Here is a 22,815-nt window from a genome sequence, read left to right as displayed (position 1 = left end):
TGCTGATGAAAACACCATGCCAACCAAAGAAAGAATGCGAGGGAAGAGAGAGAAATTTTACAGACTTTCTACCATATGTGGAAAAAGATTGTTTAAAAATTGCCAGAATACTGAAGCAGCATAAAGTAGGTATGATCCTCCACCCACCGGCCAGGATGCCAGCTCTTTTGGGACGTCCTTTTACAGAAGACAGATGTTTATGAAATTTCTTGTCAGTATGATAAAAGTTACATAGGAGAAACAATGCGTACTGTACAAGAATGGTGCATTGAACACCAGACACTCACCCACCTTCTGTGGACCAATAAATTTGTAGTGTTTGAACCTTAAGTTTCCTCTGGTAATTTCATAGACTATTGGAAAGCCAAGATACTGGCTAATGCCTCATCCTATTCTGATCTAGTGTGGAAATACAATTAACAGACAACTTGCTCAACTGAGATGAGGGTTTCCAGCTCAACAATTCATGGAAATCAGTAATTCATGTCTGTGCTCTCTCAGAAGAATTATTGTTCTGAGTCCATGCTCTGGCATTCAAATGCATGCCATCAATTCCAATAATTAACCACATAGTTCGTAAGTGCTGTGGATTTGCCTACTCGGCACTTGTTAGATAGGATTTTATCTGTCTAAGAATACTATCTGTCACTGACACTCTTGTGCCAACCTCCTTATTTCTGGCATGCTCACATTTAAACCACAGATATTAATGTGTCAAGTGGTTTTGATTCAGTCTCTGACTCACCATGGAGATGGCTGTATGATTATCAACCAAATTATCAGAAGAAATATTGCTGTCCTCGATTCACATCTGAAACTTGATGGATTAACACATCTGGGGACATCACCAAACAGTAACAGATCAGTCTGCAGTCCATACCCAGTCTTTGTGTTGAAGCTGGGGAGCCACTGATTACCTTCTTGTGGCAGCTCCTCTTAGTGCATCAAGTGTGCGGGTTCTTTACAGTTCCATAATTATCAGTGTACCTCATCATTGTTCATCCTGGTATGGATTTTTTTCTTTTTTCATTAAGTCTGGGTTTATTTAGGAACTGTGCAGAATGTGACACAGTGGCAACTGGTGTGGAGAAGACACCAATGCTAACCCAGGGTTGGAGCCAACTGCTACCCTGGTTACTAAATAAACCTGAAATTACTGAGATGTGGGAGTGTTGCTACTCCTGGACAGTTCTTTAACTCTACCATTTATGAAATTTTAACTCATTCAGATACTTTGTTTATATGATTATTTTCCTATGATTCTGTGGAAAATGTTGGCATTTCCTTATCCATCCTCTCAGTTAAAATAAAATTCTGCTGTAGTTTTCTAGATGATCTGTTAGGCATAACTGTATTCTGCACATGTTGCATATTTCGCAAAGAAATTTTAATATTTCTTCAATAGACATCAATTTGTAACAGCAGTAAATTGATTTTGGAAAGTTCCTTGTCTGTACATGGCTCATTAATTAGTTAAACCAGCAAAATTTGACTGTATCTTTCAGTTATGGAAATTGAAATTACTAATTTTCCATATTCTTCAGTTGTGTGCCCTATGTGAACAAAAATTATGAATCGAACTCCAGCTAGAAATTTTGATTTGTTTCGCTGTTTTTTGCTTGTAATGCACGATTAATGTTTAGTTGCTAGTCAGGTGGTTACATTGTAAATTAAATTGTCTACCTATCTCGTTGCACAACTATTACAGATAGTTCGTGGATTTCAATCAGGTGGTGGTTGTATCTTCCACAACTTGCTTGCTTATCATATTTGTGTATTGTCAGAAAGAGGCATTGGAATGAAACATTGGTATTCTTGCATGATTTAACTCTTTACAGCATATATGTTACTGACATATTTGTCCTTGTGATTATTTGAGACAAATGTCATAGGTCATAGGAACAGTCAGCGTATGCTGTTGTATTCATCACTCATACAGCCTGCTTTATTAGCGTAGCAAAGCTACACTGTAGTGAAGACTTGAAAGTTCCATTTATACGTCCACATCTACATCTACATTTATACTCCGCAAGCCACCCAACGGTGTGTGGCGGAGGGCACTTTACGTGCCACTGTCATTACCTCCCTTTTCTGTTCCTGCTTTGTAAATGCCAAAGACCTCCAATAGATTCACTGATAGTTTTTGTGACTGACCAGTCATTTGACATAACAATTTATTGTTTCTTGTGTGTCCCACTGAAACCTCCCTGATTTCAAGGACCCAGGAGAGAAAAACCACAGTAGAAATGACAATGAAAAATGTACCACATTGTAGAGCATCTCAAAGAATTTATATTCCTGCATCAGAAGTGCCAAGTATCATCACCAGAGTGCAGCATGGTTGCTTGAAATGAAAATGGCGACTTCACAGCAGCGCGCACAAGCAGTAGTGTGGTTTGCAGAAACAAAATCGCCGATTACTGTGCAAAGAAATTATCATCATGTGTGTGAATGTGATCCACCTGATGTGCAAACAATTAAGGAATGACATAGGAAGTTTCCGGCAACAGGAAGTGTTCTGCAACATTCTGGCGGTGCACATTACGGAGTTTGAGAAGAGACAGTGGAGGACATCAGACAAACGTTTCTCAGAAGCCCACATAAGTCAATTCGTCAAGCATCTAGGCAACTTGATGTACCTCGATCAACATTGCATCGTATAGTTCACCAGCGTCTTTGTATGTGTGCTTACAAAGTGCAAATTCTGCAACATCTGATGCCGAATGACAAACCATGTTGACAACAATTTGCTGTGGATATGCTGCAGCATATTAATATGTATGCCAGCTTCCTGGAAAGATGTTTATTCTCAGATGAGGCAACCTTTCATCTATCAGGATGGGTCAATAGGCATAATGTCCAGATTTAGGGTTCACAAAATCTGCACATTGTCATTCAACATGTTCGTGAGAGCCCTAAATTAAACGTCTGGTGTGGGCTAATGCACGACAGGATTGTTGGACTGTTCTTCTCTGTGGAACAAACAGTGAATGGATCAGTGTATCTGGACATGTTGGAGCAGTTTGTGTTCCCTCAGATACAAGACTTGCAACCCAACATCATTTTTCAACAAGCTGTAACTCCGTTGCATTGGTCAACAGATGTTCGCAAGTTCCTGGATAGGAAATTTCCCAATTGTTGGATCAGACGTGGAGGACCCATTGCCTGGCCACCACGTTCACCCGACACCAACATTACACCGCTTGATTTCTTCATGTGGGGATTTGTGCCGAACCATGTGTATGCGACCAAAGTAGACGATATTCCTACATTGCGACATCGTATCACTAATGCGATTGCAACAATAACAGAGGAAATGTTGCAAAGAACTTGGCAAGAAATTGAATATAGACTCGATATTCTTCTTGCCACAAATGGTTCACATGTAGAGGTGCATTTATGATAAATAAATAAATTCTTTGAGATGCTCTACAATGTGGTGCAGTTTTCATTGTCGTATCTACTGTGGTTTTTTCTTTCCCTGGGTATTTGAAATCTGGGAGGTTTGAGTGGGACACCCTGTACATGGCATATTTGATAATTTTTAATGACAAAGGAAGTCTAGAGCTTAATCGAGTTTTGATATCTACAACATTAGAAATGACTTCTGTGGCTTGGGGTTTATTCATATGACTTTCTTTCTGTAGCATACAGCAAAAATCTGATTTACAAAAGATTGATAGTTGTTAGCTAATTCTGTGTTCCATAGTTCATGTGCATGATTTCTGTTGAAATGATACAGCACAAGTCATTTAAGAGATACATAAACGTAACAAAAATCAATCTTTTAGTCTCAGAGTCTTATATCTTTGCTACCAATAGACCAAGACACATTGATGGCAGAGATCATGTATATTATAAATTTTATGATTCTGCTGCAGGTGATGATAACTACACAACCTGGCCACCAACCACACAGATCAACCACCAGTAGACCTATGAAGATAGCAATATAAGAAACTGTAGAGCAGTTCGAAGTCAGTTTCTCTTCAGACTGGCAGCTGAAGCTGTTCATCGGCTGTACTATGCCATCATATTATCACTACCTCTGCTGCTCAACTATGTTCACAGTAACACTCCACTTTGTTGGACTCTGCTGAATTCATCATCTCGCCCCACTATACTGGCCATGGGGCTTTGATTCTGCCAGCAGTATTTGACTATAGGTGATTAACACAGAAATTTTTCCTAGAGATATCTGAGCCTACCATGTCCTCTTTCATAAGGAACATGCCGAACTTGTTCATGACATCAAGTGTCGTTGATTGAATTTTGGAAGTTATTGCATCATTTACTTCTACTTCACTTATTTTTCTTGTGGAGTTTAATTTTTCACAGATACGTGGATCCGGTGACGTAAATTGTATTAATTCTTTGATAGCCAGTAAATACTGTAACCATAAAAGTATTTATTTGCTGTGGTTACAGCAAATGATGATAAGGTATTAGTCTCATCTGTGCAAGACAGCTGCAATATCAGTGACCATTAACATTATGAATGCAGAGCAGCATCTAGTTGTAGACAGTTTGCATGGACAAGATTATATGTCAAAGATAGAGGCAGCATTTCTTAATATCACTGAACAGCAACAAAAACAACTGCAGCTACAGGTAAAACAGGAACAGGATGATCTGTACTTTCAGTGCATTCACTTTGCTCAGGGCAGGGTATCGATGTGGAGGCTGTCTGTCTGGCCTTGCCCATTCACTCTGTGAGTGGGAAGGTGGGCACTCCTTCAACAGGGTCTTAGCAGGCACACAGAAATTTAAATGACAGGTGCATTATGGATCTCCTGAGGGAAATAATGTCCAGGACTGGAAAGAAGTCCAGTGTGCACTCGTTGTATCTGCCTGGGAGGGGGGATGAACGCAAGTTAATTATTGGATGTTTTTATGAGCCATGAAACTTTTAGACTCATTCAAATAAAGTCTGTGCTCATGGACCTGGAAATACCCAAAGCATGCAGTATAAGTTGGAGGCGACTTTCATCTGCAGAGTGTAGATTGAGACAGCTATGTACTCCTTGCAGGTGGTATGGACAGACTGTCTTATGAAGTAGTTGTGAAAATATTCTCCAGAAACTGTCCTGAGCAGCTAGTTCAGTGACCCACAAGCCATGGAAACATTGTAGACCTTGTAGCTACAAAAAGGCTTGATGTTATCAGCAATGTCAGTATAGAGATACAGATTAGTGATCATGATATCAAAGCGACCATGGCTACTAAAGTTAAATCTATCAAAAAGGCTAGGAGAGTTATTGTGCTGGAAATATTAGGTAAGCTGTTGTTTGCTTCCCACTTAAACAGTGAATGGACATCATTTAATTCCAATATAATGGGTGTAGAGGAATTATGGGCAAAGTTTAAACTGAATATAAATCACACTCTGGAGAAGTATGTACCAAGTAAGTGGATTCAGGATGGAAAAGTCGAACCATGGTTCAACAACAAAATTTGTGAAATGGTGAGAAAATATAGATTTTTGTACTGCCAGTTGAAATAATAATGCAGAAATGTTGACAGCTGTAAATTATTAGAAATTCATGGATCTGTAAAAAGGTTGATGTGCAAAGCATGCAACAACTTCAGTTGTCATAGTTTGGTGAAAGATCTTGCAAGAACCCAAGAAAATTCTTGTCCTACATACATTCACTAAGCAGATCAAAGGCTTCTGTATAGTCATTCATTGATCAGTCTGTTGTGGCAATATAAAATGGCAAAAGGAAAGCCGGTTTTAAATTTCATTTGAGGAGGAGGATCGTACAAGCATACAGTCATTTCACTGTTACACAGACTCCCGTATGGAGGACATTGTAATAGGTACCACTGGTGTAGTGAAGTAGCTGAAAGAGTTGAAAAAAAAAGTCCCCAATTTGGTTTTACAAAGAGTATTCTGGTGTATTGCTCTGTCTCTTAGTTTGCATTTACTGGAATCTCTCAGCCAGCAGAAAGTTTCCAAGCAACTGGAAAAAAGTGCAGGTGACTAAGGTATGTTGGAAGGGTAAAAGAACAGACCAGCAAAATTACAAATCAATATCCTTAGCATTGTTTTGCTGCAGAAGTCTTGTATATATTCTCAGTTTCAATATAATTAATTTCCTTGAAATCAAAAAGCTTATGCCCCAAAATCAGTATAGTTTTCGCTTGTGCGAAACTCAGCTTGCCGTTTTTTCACATGATACCCTGCAAGTTGTGGATGAAGGGCAACAGACAGATTTCATATTAGTAGATTTACAAAAAGCATCTGACACAGTGCCGCACTGCAGACTGTTAATGAAGGTATGAACATATGGAGTAGGTTCCCAGATATGTGAGTGGCTCGAAGACTTTGTAAGTAATATGACCCAATACATTGTCCTCAGTGATGAATGTTTATCAGAGACGGGGTGTTGTCAGGAGTGCCCCAGAGGGGTGTGTGTGTGTGTGTGTGTGTGTGTGTGTGTGTGTGTGTGAGAGAGAGAGAGAGAGAGAGAGAGATATGGCAGACAGGGTGAGCAACGATCTGCAGCTGTTTACTGGAAGTTGTCATCATTGAGTTACTGTAGGAGGATACAAAATGACTTGGACAAAATTTCTAGTTTATGTGATGAATGACAGCTAGCTCAAATTGTACAAAAATGTAAGTTAATGCAGACGAGTAGGAAAAACAAACCTGTAATGTTTGAATACAGCATCAGTAGTGTGCTGCTTGACATAGTCACATCAGTTAAATATCTTGCTTAACATTACAAGGCAATATGAAATGGAACATGCATGTAAGGCTTTTAGTAGGGAAGGCAAATGGTCAACTTTGGTTTATTGGGAGCATCAAGAATTGTAGGAAAGTGTAGCTCATCTATAAAGGAGACTGCGTACAGAACACTAATGTGATTCATTATTGAGTACTGCTTGAATGGTCGGGATCCCCATGAGATCATATTAAAGCGAGAGATCAAAGCAATTCAGAGGTGTGATGGTAGAGTTTTTACCAGTAAGTTCGATCAGTGAGTATTAGAGAGGTGTGTCATGAACTCAAATGGGAAACCCTGGAGGGAAGAAGACTTTCTTTTCATGAAACAGTGCTTGTTAGTCATTGAACTAGCTGCTCAAGACAGTTTTTGGGGAATATTTTCAGAATTACTTCATAAGACAGTCTGTCTGTACCATCTGGGCAACACAACAGTGAAAATTTAGAAAAACGGCATCTGAAGCTGACTGCAGAACAATTCAGCTGCCACCAGCGTAAGATTCTGCTGCCACCAATTTACATTTCATGTAAGTACCACAAAGATGAGATAAAAGAAGTTAGAGCTGGTATGGAGACACATAGGCAGTCGTTTTTGTCTCACAGTATTTGTCAGTGGAGCATGAAAGGAAATGACAAGTAGTGGTACAAGGTACGCTCTGCTATGCACCATACTGTGGCTTGTGCAGTGTGATTGTCAATGTAGATACAGCAACAGCAACTTAGGGAACAGCTATTGTCTTGCTCAGAGACGGCCCCCGTCCGCAGGCGACACTGACCTCATTCTGTATGTTCAACAGCAACTGCAAGGAAAGAAGTTATATGCAGTACAAATTTGTCGTCATCTTGTGGTGGCACACTTTACTGATGCTGCTTGTGACCTGGGCTATTTTCTAAAATAGTGTGGACTGGAAATTTTTCACATGATACAGGTGGTCTCCCAGCAGAAAACTGCTGCTTTCACCAGAGGCAAACTCATGGATTAACTAGCCCAATACTTTGACAGTAGAATGCATGTTGTATTGGAACAACTGTGTGTATTTCATCGTCCTAAACAACTGGGACAGACATGTTTACAATGGGCTAGCAGGTTCCATGGCATTAGTCACACTGTAAATTTACTTGCACATAAGAAAGTTGTGCCAAATCTTATGCATACAGTCAAATATGAAATAGATTGGTTCAAGATACACCTGACCATTAAATCTGGGTCACTGACCTCTAGTTATCAGATCCCAATGTGGAGGAAGTCTCAACCATTGCACGGTCATCTGAAAGAACACAAACTTCCTAGTGTCCAAAGTCGCTTCTGACAGGTGTTGCCTTTACACAATTCAACCACAGCTGTCCTCTTATCCACCAAGGGCCAATCCATCTCACCGGCATCAAAGGAGCTTCCCTCATGACCAGAGTGCCTATGCTGCTGCAGCCATGACACCTGGCCCCAACATAGAGCCGTTTGTTTTGAAATGCTTGCAATCAGACAGGCCATATTGTCGCTTTCTGTCACAGCACCAAGATACGGTCTGCAAGGCCACTACCACTAGTGTCTGTAAGTCCATATTTGTACAAGATGGTTGAGGGACTTCGGCTGTTCAGTACAAAATGTAAAATTAAAAACACTTTCAGCTGTCTACATTCAAAATATAGGTGGCTGAAGGTGTTTTTAATTTCACGTTTTATATTTTATGTTACCACTACTGGAGGTTAACATCTTGCACAGTGCAGGACTGGTGCCACGATGGATGTAAAAGGGCACACCTCCACATTGTTGACCACCAGGTACCGTTTCAATTTAATACTGGTGCTACAGCAATATTGTCCATGCAGATGTACTGACAGTTGAGCTCTGCTCCTCTCCTGCCCTGTACCACACCTATGTTTCAGTATGACCAAGCACCAATTCCAGTTTTATGCATATGGTAGGCCTTAGCAAATACAAATTTGTTATCCTCTATCCTCGATATGCAGTAATCGGCCATAATGATGTCCCAAAGATATTCGGCATACACTCTTGTACTGCATGCCATTTCATGATTATGGACTTTGTTCTGTTCATGTGGTATCAGTAGTTGTTCATTTCCAAGACATCAGCAACATGTGTAATAACTTACCCTCCCTGTTTCATCAAGATTTAGGATGTGCAAAAGGGTCTTCAGCACATATAATTTTCTGTGCCCACAACATTTCACCATTTGCGTGTGTTCATCCTATAACTTGTGCAGTCAGGGAGTCTGTATAGAAAGAACTTGATCACCTCATGCATTTGCATTCTGTACCAAATTCTACCTCTGTGGAACATACTTCTAGTTTCCCCTAGATGCAGTCTGAAACACTCATAGTCATCAATACACCGTATGGGTTACACTGAAACCGTTGGCAGCTGTTTGGTATAGTGAGGGCCCCCAGCAATATTTTTAAGGTTCCTGGAACAATTATTGCAGGAAATTGTCCTTTGATTGGATGGTGTCAATAACTGGAACCAGTAAAGAAGATTATTTATGAAATCTCCAGCAGTTTTTCGCATTGCTGTAGCAAACAAATCTCTCTTGTATCCCAGAAAAGCACTCATTTTTTCAGCCATGGGTACTTAGGAAATATGTGTCCAGAAAATAATGTCACTAAGTCCATAAAAACTAATTAATGATCAGAAGGGTACAGTGCTTCAAAATCCTTCAAAGTAGGACCCTCCTGCATCAATAAATTTTTGCCAGGGAGATTTCAAAATGTTGTAGACATGCTGGAAGATTCAGGTGGGAATATCCTTTAGAGCACTCATACCAGCAGCTTTCATGTTGTTGATGGTCTTGAAATGATGTTCAGTCAAGCACGTCTTGAATCAGGGAAACAAAAAGCATCCAAAGAGAGGTTGGTACTGTAAGGGGGCTGTATCGGTATACCATGTTGATATTTAGCAGATAATTCCTCACCAAGAAAGCAGTGTGGCTGAGTGCATTGTCTTGGAGGCGTCTTCATCACAGGGACATACTCTGAAATCCAGGACTGATCTCCCATTACAACATTTTCCAGAAAAGTCATTTCTTTGGTTGAACTTGTGGTAAACAATCTAAATTTTTGAGACCAGTTTTGCACACAGTTTCTTCAAATGCGATTGTTGAGTTACAGTCCCATGGAAAATGATTTTGGTTATATTCAGAATCTGAGTTATCAGGTGAACATTTATTGTATGGTCATGTTCAAAAGTTCACACACAAGAGTCACACTATTATCATCTGTAATTGTTGTACACAGAATTTGACTGCACACCTTTGTTTAAGTGAACGTTGAATTGCAGCTAGAACCAGACCACCCAACAGATTTTCACGTAGGGGGCACATCCCAGTTCACCAGGAGCCCAATAAAGGAAACAGGGGTTGGTCACACTGGGAAGCACACCTTACCCCCCCCCCCCCCTCCCCCCCCCCGTCCCTCGAACTAGTCCAGGTGGGTAGACCATGCTCTGACTAATAATAGTGTGTCAGCTTAAAGATGATGATGATGATGATGATGATATTGCTTTTCAGACAAACCTTGTATTAGGGAAAAGACAGAGTGAGATCAACAAAATGCCTACGAACCATACAGAAACTGTGTGAACCAAGCAGTCTAAAAGATAAAATAAATTATTATAGATGGATCATTTCCAGTACTGCCATAATACCTGTTCTGTGGAACATGTACTGGAAAACTGGCATGCCTTTTGAGTGGTCTTCCAAAAATGAGCAACTGTTCTCTGCTGTCAAGTGCTGTTCAATGCAATCTGCATCTCTCACCCATTTTTCCGTGAGTGTACTCTCATCCTGCCAACATATGCCTCCCACTATGAGAGTGAAGCAGTATTGTCACATTGCACAACCTATAGGTCTCAATGTCCAATCACATATTCATCTAAAATCTGTCACCTGCCCAAGAATTCTTGAAATTGATATTTTTGCTTTGTCTATTATCTACGGCAACCAAAATTTCCGGGAGTATTGTCCAGTAGAGTATTTGAGTTGGCTACTAACCACAAGCCACTGCTGTCAATACTTGAACCTAACAGTTGCATTCCAGAACTTTTGCACAGCCTAACTCCTACAGTATTTGTTCCTGTTTCACAGTAATTGTAAGATCGCATATAGATCCACAGCTGTTGCAGGCAAAACTTCTCTTGCCTCCTCACAGCCCTGTTGTCAAATAGACAGCCATCAGCACTTTGAACAGATCTTCTGCTGACAGTCTCTCAAATGGTAGATGTGCCAGATTTCTGATTACACACGCAATGGTGGCCACCAGACTTTCAACCAAGAAAGCAGGTGTCCAGAAGAGTGTCTGTCTGCTACCAACTTAGTATGCCAAGAAATACTACTGTTATTGGTAACCATATCTACATCTACATCCACATACATACTGTGGAAACCACCATAGGGTACACAAATAGAGTTAGGGTGAAAACAACTGACTGTATGCCTCCATACAAGCCCTACTCTCTGTAATCTTATCTTTGTAGTTCTTACGCAAAATGTACGTTGATGGCAGTAGACCCATTCTGCAAGTGCCTCAAATGCTATTTCTCTAAATGTTCTCAATAGTGGCCCTTGAAGAGAGTGTCGCCTCCCCTCAAGTGATTCCGATTTGAGTTCCCGAAGCATCTCTGTAATACTTGTGTGTTGTTCAAACCTAGTAGTAACAAATCTTGTTGGTCACCTCTGAATTGCTTTGATATCTTCCTTTAATCTGATGTAGTGTGGATCCCAAACACTTGAACAGTACTCAACAGTGGGTCACACTAGTGTCCATATGCACTCTTCTTTACAGATGAACAATATGTTCCTAAAATTCCCCCAATAAACCAAAGTTGACCATTTGCCTTCCCTATTGCAGTCCTTATGTGCTCATTCTACTTCACATTGCTTTGCAATGTTATGTCTAGATATTTAATTGACATGACTGTGTCACACAATGCACTACTAATGCGGTATTCGGACATTATGAGTTTGGTTTTCCTACTAATCCGCATTCACTTACATTTTTTGTACATTAGAGCTAGATGCAAGTCCTCACACCAACTAGAAATTTTGTCTAACTTATCTTGTAATTTCCTGCAATCACTCAACGCCAACTCCTTCCAGTTCACTACAGCATTATCAGCAAACAGCTGCATATTGATTCTCACCCTGTCAACCAGAACATTTATGTATATAGAAAATAACTGAGATCCTATCACACTTCCCTGGGGCATTCCGGATAATACCCCTATCTCTGATGAACACTCGCTGTCAAGGACAACATACTGGGTTCTGTTAAAGTCTTCCAGCCACTCACATATATGGGAACCTATTCCGTATGCTTGTACCTTTGTTAAAAGACAGCAGTGTGGCACTGTGTAAAGTGCAAAAGCAGAAGGCAACCAGGTTGTTATCCTTGAAGATCTAAGATAAGAGAGGTTAGCATGTCTCCATCGACAGCATTGGGGCATATCCAGAGCCAAACATTATGCATATATATGAAGATGGTACCTGTTCTTTCAGACATGTCCGAAAGAACAGATACTGTCGGTGACCGTGCAGCTCTCTAGAATGAAACGATATTTAAATCAACACCCTAAGCTGCCAACAGGTGTTGATGTACATCAACGGGGACAGTTGAAAATGTGTGCCCCGACCAGGACTCGAACCCGGGATCTCCTGCTTACACGGCAGACGCTCTATCCAACTGAGCCATAGAGGGCACAGAGGATAGTGCGACTGCAGGGATTTATCCCTTGCACGCTCCCCGTGAGACCCACATTCCCAACTTAATGTCCACACACTACATTCGTAGTGCCACTGCCCATTACACTCATTACTCGCGGTAGACAATCTTACCGAGTCCCGTAAGAGTTTGGGCAATGCGTGTGCATCCGCACAGGAGGAGGTCAATGGCCAGTTAGCCTTAACTGTTGGAAGATGGTATCATCTTCATATAGTTAAGGCTAACAGCCATTGACCTCCTCCTGTGCAGATGCACACACATTGCCCGAACTCTTACAGGACTCAGTAAGATCGTCTACTGGGAGTAATGAGTGGAATGGGCAGTGGCACTACGAATGTAGTGTGTGGACATTAAGTTGGGAATGTGGGTCTCACAGGGAGCGTGTAAGGGATAAATCCCTACAGTCTCACTATCCTCTGTGCCCTCGGTGACTCAGATGGATAGAGCGTCTGCCGTGTAATAAGCAGGAGATCCCGGGTTCGAGTCCTGGTCGGGGCACACATTTTCAACTGTCCCCGTTGATGTCTGTCAATGCCTGTTGGCAGCTTAGGGTCTTGATTTAATTATCATTTCAAATATTATGCATGCTGGTCAATATAGTGGCATGGTATAATGAAGATGGTTACATGGTCTGCATCATATCCCATCCAGCAGCATATCAGCAGTTTCATTCCTTGCTTCCACCACGGTTTCCTGGGACCACATCCACAGAGACTTTGTGGGGCGTTTTTTGCAGAGTATGTGGTTAGTAGTAAAGGATGTCTGTTCACATGTCTCCTGTGCTGTACAAATGTCCTCCACCCTAGCAGAAGCCACCATTTCAGTGTTGGCCCATACATTTGCAAAAGAAGGCATCCGTACTTGTGCATCTACACACATGCTTCACAAGATACCGCAAACAGTGTGTGTCGGAGGGTACCTTGTTCCACTACTTGTCATTCCATTTTGTCTTACGCTCGCAAATGGAGCAAGGCAAAACATCTGTGTGCATGCCTCCACATGATCTGTAATTTCTCGTACATTGTATTCACAATCCTTAAGCAAGATGTATGTTGGTTGCAGGACAGTCATTTTGCAGTCAGTCACAGATACCAGCTGGCTAAACTTTCTCTGTAGGGTTTTGGGAAAAGAATGTCGTCTTCGCTCCAGGAACTCCAACTCCCATTTGAGTTCACAAAGCATTTCCGTAATACTCCTGTTGATCAAACCTACTTGTAACAAATCTGGCAGTATGCCTATGAATTGCTTTGACATCTTCCTAAAATAGGACCTGATGGGGATCCCAAACACTTGAGTAACATTAAAGAATGGGTTGCACAAGTGGTCTGAATGCAGTCTCCTTTATATATGATATACACTTTTCTAGAGTTCTCCCAGTAAACCAAAGTTGACCATTTACCTTCCCTACAACCAAACTTTCGTGCTCCCTTCATTTCATATTGCTTTGCAGGGTTACACCTAGATATTTAATTGACATGACTGTGTCAAGCAGCTTACCACTAATACTATATGGGAATATTCCAGGCTTTTTATCTATTCACCTGAGTTAGCTTACATTTTTGAACATTTAGAGCAAGCTGCCATTCATCACACGACAAATAGAAATTCTCTCTCTTTCTCATCTTGTATAAGCCTACAGTCACTCAATGAAGAAACTTTGCTATACACGACATCGCCATCAGCAAACAGTTGCAGATTGGTGCTTACCCTATCTGTCTGACTGTTTATGTATGCAGAGAACAAGAGTCATCACATGTTCATGTTAATAGAGAACAAGAGCCATCCTGTCACTTCCCTGGGGCACCCCTGACAATACCCGAACAGTCGCCATCTAGTAGAACATGCTGGGTTCTGTTACTGAAACAGTCTTCAAGCCACTGACATATCTGGAAACCTAACCCATTATGCCTGGACCTTTATTGTCAGTGTGCAGTGGGGTACTGTGTTAAATGATTTTTGAAAATCTAGGAGTATGGAATATGTCTGTTACCTTTCATCTGTTGTTCACAGAATATCGTGTGAGAAAAGGGCAAGTTGAGTTTCACATGAGTGATACTTTGTGGGTGTAAGCTTTTCTGTCTCAAGGAAATGTGTTGTATTTGAAGTCAGATTATGCTCAAGATTTCTGCAGCAAATCAGTGTTAAGTATTTTGTTCTGTAATTCTGCATGTCTGATTCTTTACCTTTCTTATATATGAGAGACACATGCTTTTTTCACTTGGGACTTTGCATTGGGTGAGAAAGTGGTCATAAATGGATGCTAAGGAAGAGGACTTCCTGTAAGACTGAACTAGAATTCCATCCGTACCTGGCAACTTACTTTTTTTTTCCCCCAACTCTTTCCATTGCTTTTCAGTACCACAGATGCCTATTTCTGTATCTTCCATAAAGGAGTCTTTGCAGAAGTCAAATAATGCTATGTCTGATTTTTTTTAATGGGGAATTTTTAACTTCACCCTTCCTTTTGCTGTCTTACACTATCACAATAGAATGTTTGATGAGTGACTGAATAGAAGCTTTTGAGGTGCTTAATAATTTTACATAAGACCATAATTTTCTTGGGTTCTTGTCTAGATCGTCCACTAACATGTGATGGTGGAAGCTATTGTGTGCTTTGCTCATCAATCTTTTTACAGATGCACAAATTTCTATTAGCTTATGGCTGTCAAAATTTCTGCATCCTTTTTTGACCCAACAGTACAAAAATTTATATTTTCTCAGCATTTTCCAATTTTGTTATTAAACCATGGTGGGTCTTTTCCATCCTTATTCCATTTATTGGAACACAGTTCTCGAGAGGTGATTTGCAATCAGTTTAAACTTTGCCAGTAATTCCTCTGTGTCCACTATACAGGAATTAAATGATGTCCATTTGTTGTCTAAGTGGGATGCTTGCTTATGATTCTAAGACTGAAAATTTCATCAGTGGGAAGTGCTGTGTTTACATATGGACACTGTGAGAAAACATGTTCTGGAAGGCTTTTTCATTACAGCAGCTCATGTCACTGCTAGCTTACCCTGGAAGCTGATCTTGTGGTAGGTCATGTGCTATGTGACCTGTGCATGACCAACATTTTTCACTTAAAGGATGAGCAGTGACCTAAAGATGTGGAAACACATTGATCTCAGGCTGTAGGTCGTAGGTGACAGCTTTTGCTGGGACTTGGTGAATGACACACACATTGGATGGTCGTCTAAGCAGAACTGCCATTCGTTGCACATGCTGCACTGTGAACACTGGGAAATGCCTGTTATGAAGGTAGTATTAAGAAGACATATACTCATCTGGAACCAGTGGAGATGTAAAGAAGACAGTACACTGCTGCACATCATGTACCTAGTTCCAGGTGGCAACACTGCAAGCTTTTGCTCCATGGTCCATCCTCTGCTAGTCCTGGGACCACATACACCTCAACTTTGCAGACGTATTTTTGAACAGAATGAGGTTACCCATCATGGATGTATACTGAGAAAATGTGTATGTTGTAAGCTTGGTGTCCACCTTGACAGAAGCCACATTCAGTGCATTCACCCAGGTTTTGGCCATTTGAGTGTTACCCGGCATGCTGGTGTCAGACAGTGGGTACAATTCATTGTGGCCACGTCCAAGGACTTCTGTGTAGCGGATGTCATAAAACATGACTTCAGTCCTCTGTTCTGTCCATCCTCCAAAGGTGGAACTGAAGGCTTGATAAGACATTTAAATAGAAAATGTTAAAAGCTGTGGAATCCACTATGACATCATCAACCGTAATTCTTTTTTGGTTCTAACAGGATGACACCAGCCAACAAATGTAGCTCAGCTGAACTACTCCATGGGTGAAAGCTGCAAATATTGCCTCATCTCCTGACACTACTCCTTCCAGAACCCTGCATCCAGCTCTCACAGTGCTACTTGTAAGGTGTCACTGTCTGGGCTCATTCTTACAGAAGTAATGACAAATAGGCACCAATATGTGTGTGTGTGTGTGTGTGTGTGTGTGTGTGTGTGTGTGTTTGTGTGTGTGTGTGTGTGTGTGTGTGTGTGTGTGTGCACGCGCGCACTTGCACTTGCACTTGCATTTGTTTGTTCGTTTTAAGCATGAGGGGGGGGGGGGGGGGGAGAATCTGGTACTGTGGCTGGATGAATTTGAATGTCTGCCGAAAGAAATGGGCTTCACGATCAATAGGCAGTGGCAATACCCGTGATGCCCTACTGTAACATCTTCTCAGCATGACTGCAGCTAAGCTCTGTTCGTGACAGGACTCTGCTCCATTGGAATTTGCCAAATTCGTCATATTGCCGTGTAGTACCACCATGGGACTTTGACTCAGTTAGCAGTGCTCAACTTCAGGTTTTAAACTCGGAAATATTTCTTTGGGATGTCTGTGCTACTGTGGCCTATGTCGTGTAGAATAATAAATCTGCACTTGTTAGTATGTATCACTCATTGCATCCTGTAAAAAATGCTGATAATCTAGAAGTTCAAGTGTCTGTTTGCTCTAATTTGCTCATGTTTCTTGCAGACTTTAAATTTTCACAGATTCAGGGCTCCAGTAATTTAAATTGTATTAATGTTTAATGGCCAATAAATACTATAATTGTAAAAGTTTTTGTTTGTTTATTGTAGTTGTCTGCAGTGATACTACTCATTACGCTAGTGATACAAAGATATACATATTATTCTTCTACACAATACGTGCTAGTGGTTTTTATTTTAATTTTTTTTAATGTAATAGAAAAAAGTGCTCAAAAGAAATTTTTTCAGTTTCAATTACAAATTTGCTTTGAGATTTGGCTGACATTTTATAAATATGGCAGGTTAGTAAGACAATTGTTTTGGGGCTATTTATTATCTTTCTGAAAGTCATTGCTTCTAGTTTTAACATAAATTAACCAAAAGTTTATTTTTTACATGCCTACTTCTTGTCACTTGTATATTTTAGAATTTTGTTTTTTTATTTTCAGGCAAAGATTAGAGATTAAGAATAATGGCCTTGCCAGTCTTTACTATTAACCTTAACCACAAGATTTTGCCTGGCCTTGTTACAATTGGAAAGTATGATGGCACACATGCATGTCTCACTGCTGCCACGACAGCTGACCAGGTAATGTATAGTCATTGTTAATTTCAATATACAGGTTTGTTATATTTATTTGTTAGGTAATTTATTGTGAGTGAGTAATATTTAGCTTGTTTTGTAGCTCACTTATTGGATCAAAAGATACCATTCAGGTTATATCTGTCGCCCATAGTCCACAGATATAGAACAAAGTTCTTAAATATTTAAGTGTAACTTACCATAAGTGTTCAATAAATTTTGTTATCCTTCTTTCATGATTCATGTAAGAAAAGTGTAAAAACAATAGTAATTGTAAAAGGGATATTTCTTTCTTGTCCCCCTTACACAAAGATTTATTTTCTTTACGCCATTATTTCTTCTTCACAACATGTCCCAATTCTGTAAGTGAGATTTTTCCATCTTAGATAGTTTGTAATTCCATCTCTATATTTAATTTCAATTCCTAGTCTTCTATTTATCTCTCTCATTTGAAGTATGTCACAGTGATTATTTGTTGTAGTGGATTTCATTATTGGGCTCACTTCCTTTTACAAGAATTTTCCAAACCTTTATTTAGATATCAGTGTAGGGTTACTGACATCAGTTTTCCTTAGTTTTCCAAAATTATGCTTTCTGAATTCTGGGGCAGTTCCTTTAACAAATCTGTAAGTTTTGCATTGCTTGATCATTCTCCTGTGAGCCAGTTCTCCATTTTTAATCAGATGCTTGTATTTACAGTGGCAAACCAGTAGCAAGAAAAATGACTGCAAATGCCAAATAAGTACATTATTTGGGCTACAGTTTCCATTTCCCACATTGTCAACCTTGGGAAGCTGCTCTCTTATAATATTATTAATGGGATGTTTGTAATACAATTTAAAAGAAGAAATCCTGGCTTCTCTTGCTGTATTGTAAATCATGTGTTTTCCTTTCACTAAGTGTTTACCATTTTGAATGTCAATTTTAGATTTCTTTTCCCTCTCACACTGCTCACAGTTGATCTGTTTATTCTCCTTCATGCAGCATCTGCTGATCACAGAAAAGAACAATAGAACTTTTTGGACCTGAGTTGTTGCATATACAGAATTTTATTTAAAAAAATGTTTAAGGTGTATCTGTTTCAAAAGTATATCCTATGCAAATGCAAGTCTCCTGGGCTGATTGGACTGCTTGCTGGTTCGGACTGCTTGCCCATTATCAAATAAGCCTGAGGAACAAAATACTGGAGATGTTACAGTATATAGCAATAAGGTTTACAAAATTGCATTACAATAGAAACTTAGGCTCTACAACAGTAGTACTGTTCAAAATAGATGACATACAATAAATGTAACTCTTGCATTACACCAGTCATACAACTGGAAAATTGACCATGAGATCCTACTAACATGGTCTCCAGATGTGCTTATCGCTAACTGTCAGAACGAAAACTACAGCATCAATGTGACCTAGGAGTCACTGATGGCGACATGCATCCAAGGAGTGGGGCATTTTATTGTAACCCAAACATGATCTACAAAACTTTACATGAAAGGCATTGTTGACAGGTTGTTCATTGAAAACATGAATAAACATATAAATCACTAAGTGGAATGTACAAACATTAGATACAGTGATGCCACACATGATGCATTTTAGAACATCAGGCATTAAAACTGCATAACAGGATTTGTAAATAATAGATAGTAAGATTATTAAAATTAATACAGTTCATTCTTGTCAAGTTGTTGCAGGTACAGAACTAAACTTTATAAAATGTAAATCAGTACTTCTATATAAAGATAATTTGTAGTTTAACATTGTTAGCAAAATTCTCGAAAAGTTTTTGTCTGATTTGCTTAAAATTTTTATGTGATACTCTACTAAACATTCAGACAGACATAGGCCACATATCTTTTTAATACATAAATATGTGTGTAGTACACAAAAGGAGAAACATAGTTAGTAACGATGTTAAGAAGTTCTTGGCTGAGTTATTTCCTATTTTTGCTCTAATAACCTTTCAGACAAATATAAGCTACAAATTTTTTTAAAAGTTTTGTAAACAAATATGTATATGTAATATGTATAGGGGAAACATTGTTTGCAAGAATCTCGAAAGTTCTTGACCAGTTTATTTTAAATTTGTACCCAATGCTCAAATAAACACTTGGATAGACATTGGCTATATATTTTTTGAAAATATATCTAATGTATAAATACGTATTTAATATATAAAAGGAAAATGTTGATATCAGAAATCTCAAAAAATTATTGCATGTTTTACTTCAAACTGTTAGAGATAGATATGGTCTCTATACTTTATAAACAACAATGTACAGATTTTCTGTTAAAACCAATTGCTACAAATAAAATGTGGCACTGTGAAAAAAATATACAGTTTTGTTTTCTTTCTTGCAGTCAGTTTTAACTTAGATGTCAGGGCATTTAAACCATTAGACAACTTGTTTCTTCCATATATATACATACAACACTGTGCTGTTTTGTTCCCTTTGTCACAGTAAGTTTCAAGAGGAAAGAGGAATGTTGTATTTATGGCTTATCAACTGATGACTAGAATACTACAGTGGAGTCTGAATCATTCAAAACTTTGCAAGTCTATCAGTTCACAGCTTAAAATTATGAGAAATACTGTAATTGCAGCTACTATCCTCACAGATCCAGCAACTGGGATGTCTCCCAACTGATTTACCCATTTATTTTAAGTGACTTCATTTATTAGTCGATGTTTTAATTTGCAATAACGATAAGGAGAAGGGGGAGAAAATGTACAGAGAGGGGGAAGGGGGAGATAAACAAAGGGAGAGGTGAGGACGAGATGGAGAGAGATTGGGGGGGGGGGGGAGGAGGAGGAAATGGACAGTGTGAGAGGGGAGGAGTAGGTGATGGGTAAAGAGAGATGGGAGGAAGATGAGGTGGGCAATAGAGAGGGGAGGAGGAGATGGAAAGAGAGAGGGAGGAGAAGTAGATTAGGATGTATACACAATTTCCATACACATGTAGCAGTTATGAAGATTCGCTAGTATAAGTACATCAAGTACCAATGATGCCACATATGGTGTATTCTGAAATCATTGGGTAGCAACACCATGTCAAAAGCTTTGGGTATTTTATTACAAGCAATTTACAAAACATTGGTAAGATGCCATCATGACAAAAATTAGCAGTTTAAATAAAACCTTATGAAATATAACTAGGATCTGCATGTAAAAAAAATAATATGATGTCACGTGCAGTGTATTCCAAGACCATTGTAACAGGACCTAAGATAAAGTTTTGGAAGTTAAAGTGAAAAAACAAGTTGTATCACAGTAGGGATTAGTGTGAGGCATCTGTGGTGTGGGCATGATGCCTCATGTCGTATACACTCATATACAAAAGGTCTTAAAGTAGATAAGAAATGCCTGTTGTAAACATTGTCTGCATAAAAAGGACCCTATCTCTTACAGCTGTGTTCAATTTCTGTTAAGTACTCCATGCCATGTTCTAACTTATGCCCATCACAGGGTCTTAATCAAGGAAAAATACTTCCTTTTAAAGACGTGTTAGCCTATTTAGCACGCGGGTGGTACATGAGTCAGTGGGCCATAACTATGGTACCTTAAGCCTTATGATAAAAGATGCCCATTTGATAAAGCATCCCAAAATTACACAAGCTGATGGGCCATGGTTAAGCTATGTTACCTCAAATGCTAAAATGCTCATTTGATCACAAGAAGTTGTTCACAAGAAAAGCATCATACCTCACACAGCTGTTTGACAACCTTTGTGAAGTACTTCATGATGTATAGTTATTCGTGCCTGTCGTGGAGTCCTGATGGGGAAAGGATTACACCCGTTTAAAGATCTGCTAATATCTAAACCATGCTGATATTGCACTCGTCGGTGGACCATAACTAACCATGTGACCGCCCCCGGTAGCTGAGTGGTCAGTGTGACTGAATGTCAATCATAAGGGCCCAGGTTTGATTCCCAGCTGGGTCGGAGATTTTCTCTGCTCAGGGACTGGGTGTTGTGTTGTCCTACTCGTCATCATTTCATCCCCATCAACATGCAAGTTGCCTAAGTGGCATCAAATCGAAAGACTTGCAACCGGCGAACGGTCTACCCGACGGGAGGCCCTAGTCTCACACACACACACACACACACACACACACACACACACACACACACACACACAAAAACTAAGCGTGTTACGATCACAATCAGTGCACATTACTGACAGAGATACATAATGTCGAGGAAGTGCTAGGTCATGTAGATACAAATGTGTCCGCCTATTATTCAAGGAATTATGTTTTGAATAACCATTTGTTATAAATGTCTAATCACTGTCTTTGTTAGCTGGTTGTTGTTGTTGTTGTTGTCTTCAGTCCTGAGACTGGTTTGATGCAGCTCTCCATGCTACTCTATCCTGTGCAAGCTTTTTCATCTCCCAGTACCTACTGCAACCTACATCCTTCTGAATCTTCTTAGTGTATTCATCTCTTGGTCTCCCTCTACGATTTTTACCCTCCACGCTGCCCTCCAATACTAAATTGGTGATCCCTTGATGCCTCAGAACATGTCCTACCAACCGATCCCTTCTTCTGGTCAAGTTGTGCCACAAACTTCTCTTCTCCCCAATCCTATTCAATACTTCCTCATTAGTTATGTGATCTACCCATCTAATCTTCAGCATTCTTCTGTAGCACCACATTTCGAAAGCTTCTATTCTCTTCTTGTCCAAACTATTTATGGTCCATGTTTCACTTCCATACATGGCTACACTCCATACGAATACTTTCAGAAATGACTTCCTGACACTTAAATCAATACTGGATGTTAACAAATTTCTCTTCTTCAGAAACGCTTTCCTTGCCATTGCCAGCCTACATTTATATCCTCTCTACTTCGACCATCATCAGTTATTTTGCTCCCCAAATAGCAAAACTCCTTTACTACTTTAAGTGCCTCATTTCCTAATCTAATTCCCTCAGCATCACCCGACTTAATTAGACTACATTCCATTATCCTCGTTTTGCCTTTGTTAATGTTCATCTTATATCCTCCCTTCAAAACGCCATCCATTCCGTTCAACTGCTCTTCCAAGTCCTTTGCTGTCTCTGACAGAATTACAATGTCATCGGCGAACCTCAAAGTTTTTATTTCTTCTCCATGAATTTTAATACCTACTCCGAATTTTTCTTTTGTTTCCTTTACTGCTTGCTCAATATACAGATTGAACAACATCGGGGAGAGGCTACAACCCTGTCTTACTCCCTTCCCAACCCCTGCTTCCCTTTCATGTCCCTCGACTCTTATAACTGCCATCT

General features: G+C 39.7%; 1 protein-coding gene and 1 non-coding gene across 6 annotated transcripts in view; one reads left to right on the top strand and one right to left on the bottom strand.

Moving 5' to 3' along the window:
• LOC126470503 (Bardet-Biedl syndrome 2 protein homolog) overlaps positions 1 to 22,815 on the top strand; it is a 178,643-nt gene that overhangs the window by 29,378 nt on the left and 126,450 nt on the right. For 4 of the 5 annotated variants that reach the window (XR_007586222.1, XM_050098391.1, XM_050098387.1 and 1 more), the window contains one exon: positions 17,406 to 17,545. Coding sequence is in view for 4 of the 5 variants with exons in the window: in XM_050098391.1 (XP_049954348.1) it covers positions 17,429 to 17,545 (117 nt within the window). In the remaining variant the exon portion in view is untranslated. Of the gene's footprint in view, positions 1 to 3,881; positions 4,167 to 17,405; positions 17,546 to 22,815 lie in introns of all 5 variants that reach the window. The other variant, XM_050098388.1, reaches the window with a different exon arrangement.
• On the bottom strand, positions 12,360 to 12,434 carry Trnat-ugu (transfer RNA threonine (anticodon UGU)). Its single transcript has one exon. It is a non-coding gene; the product is annotated as a tRNA-Thr (tRNA).

This window comes from Schistocerca serialis, chromosome 3, assembly GCF_023864345.2.
Source record: "Schistocerca serialis cubense isolate TAMUIC-IGC-003099 chromosome 3, iqSchSeri2.2, whole genome shotgun sequence".
Taxonomy (NCBI): domain Eukaryota; kingdom Metazoa; phylum Arthropoda; class Insecta; order Orthoptera; family Acrididae; genus Schistocerca; species Schistocerca serialis.
This window is presented reverse-complemented; position numbering and strand designations above follow the sequence as displayed.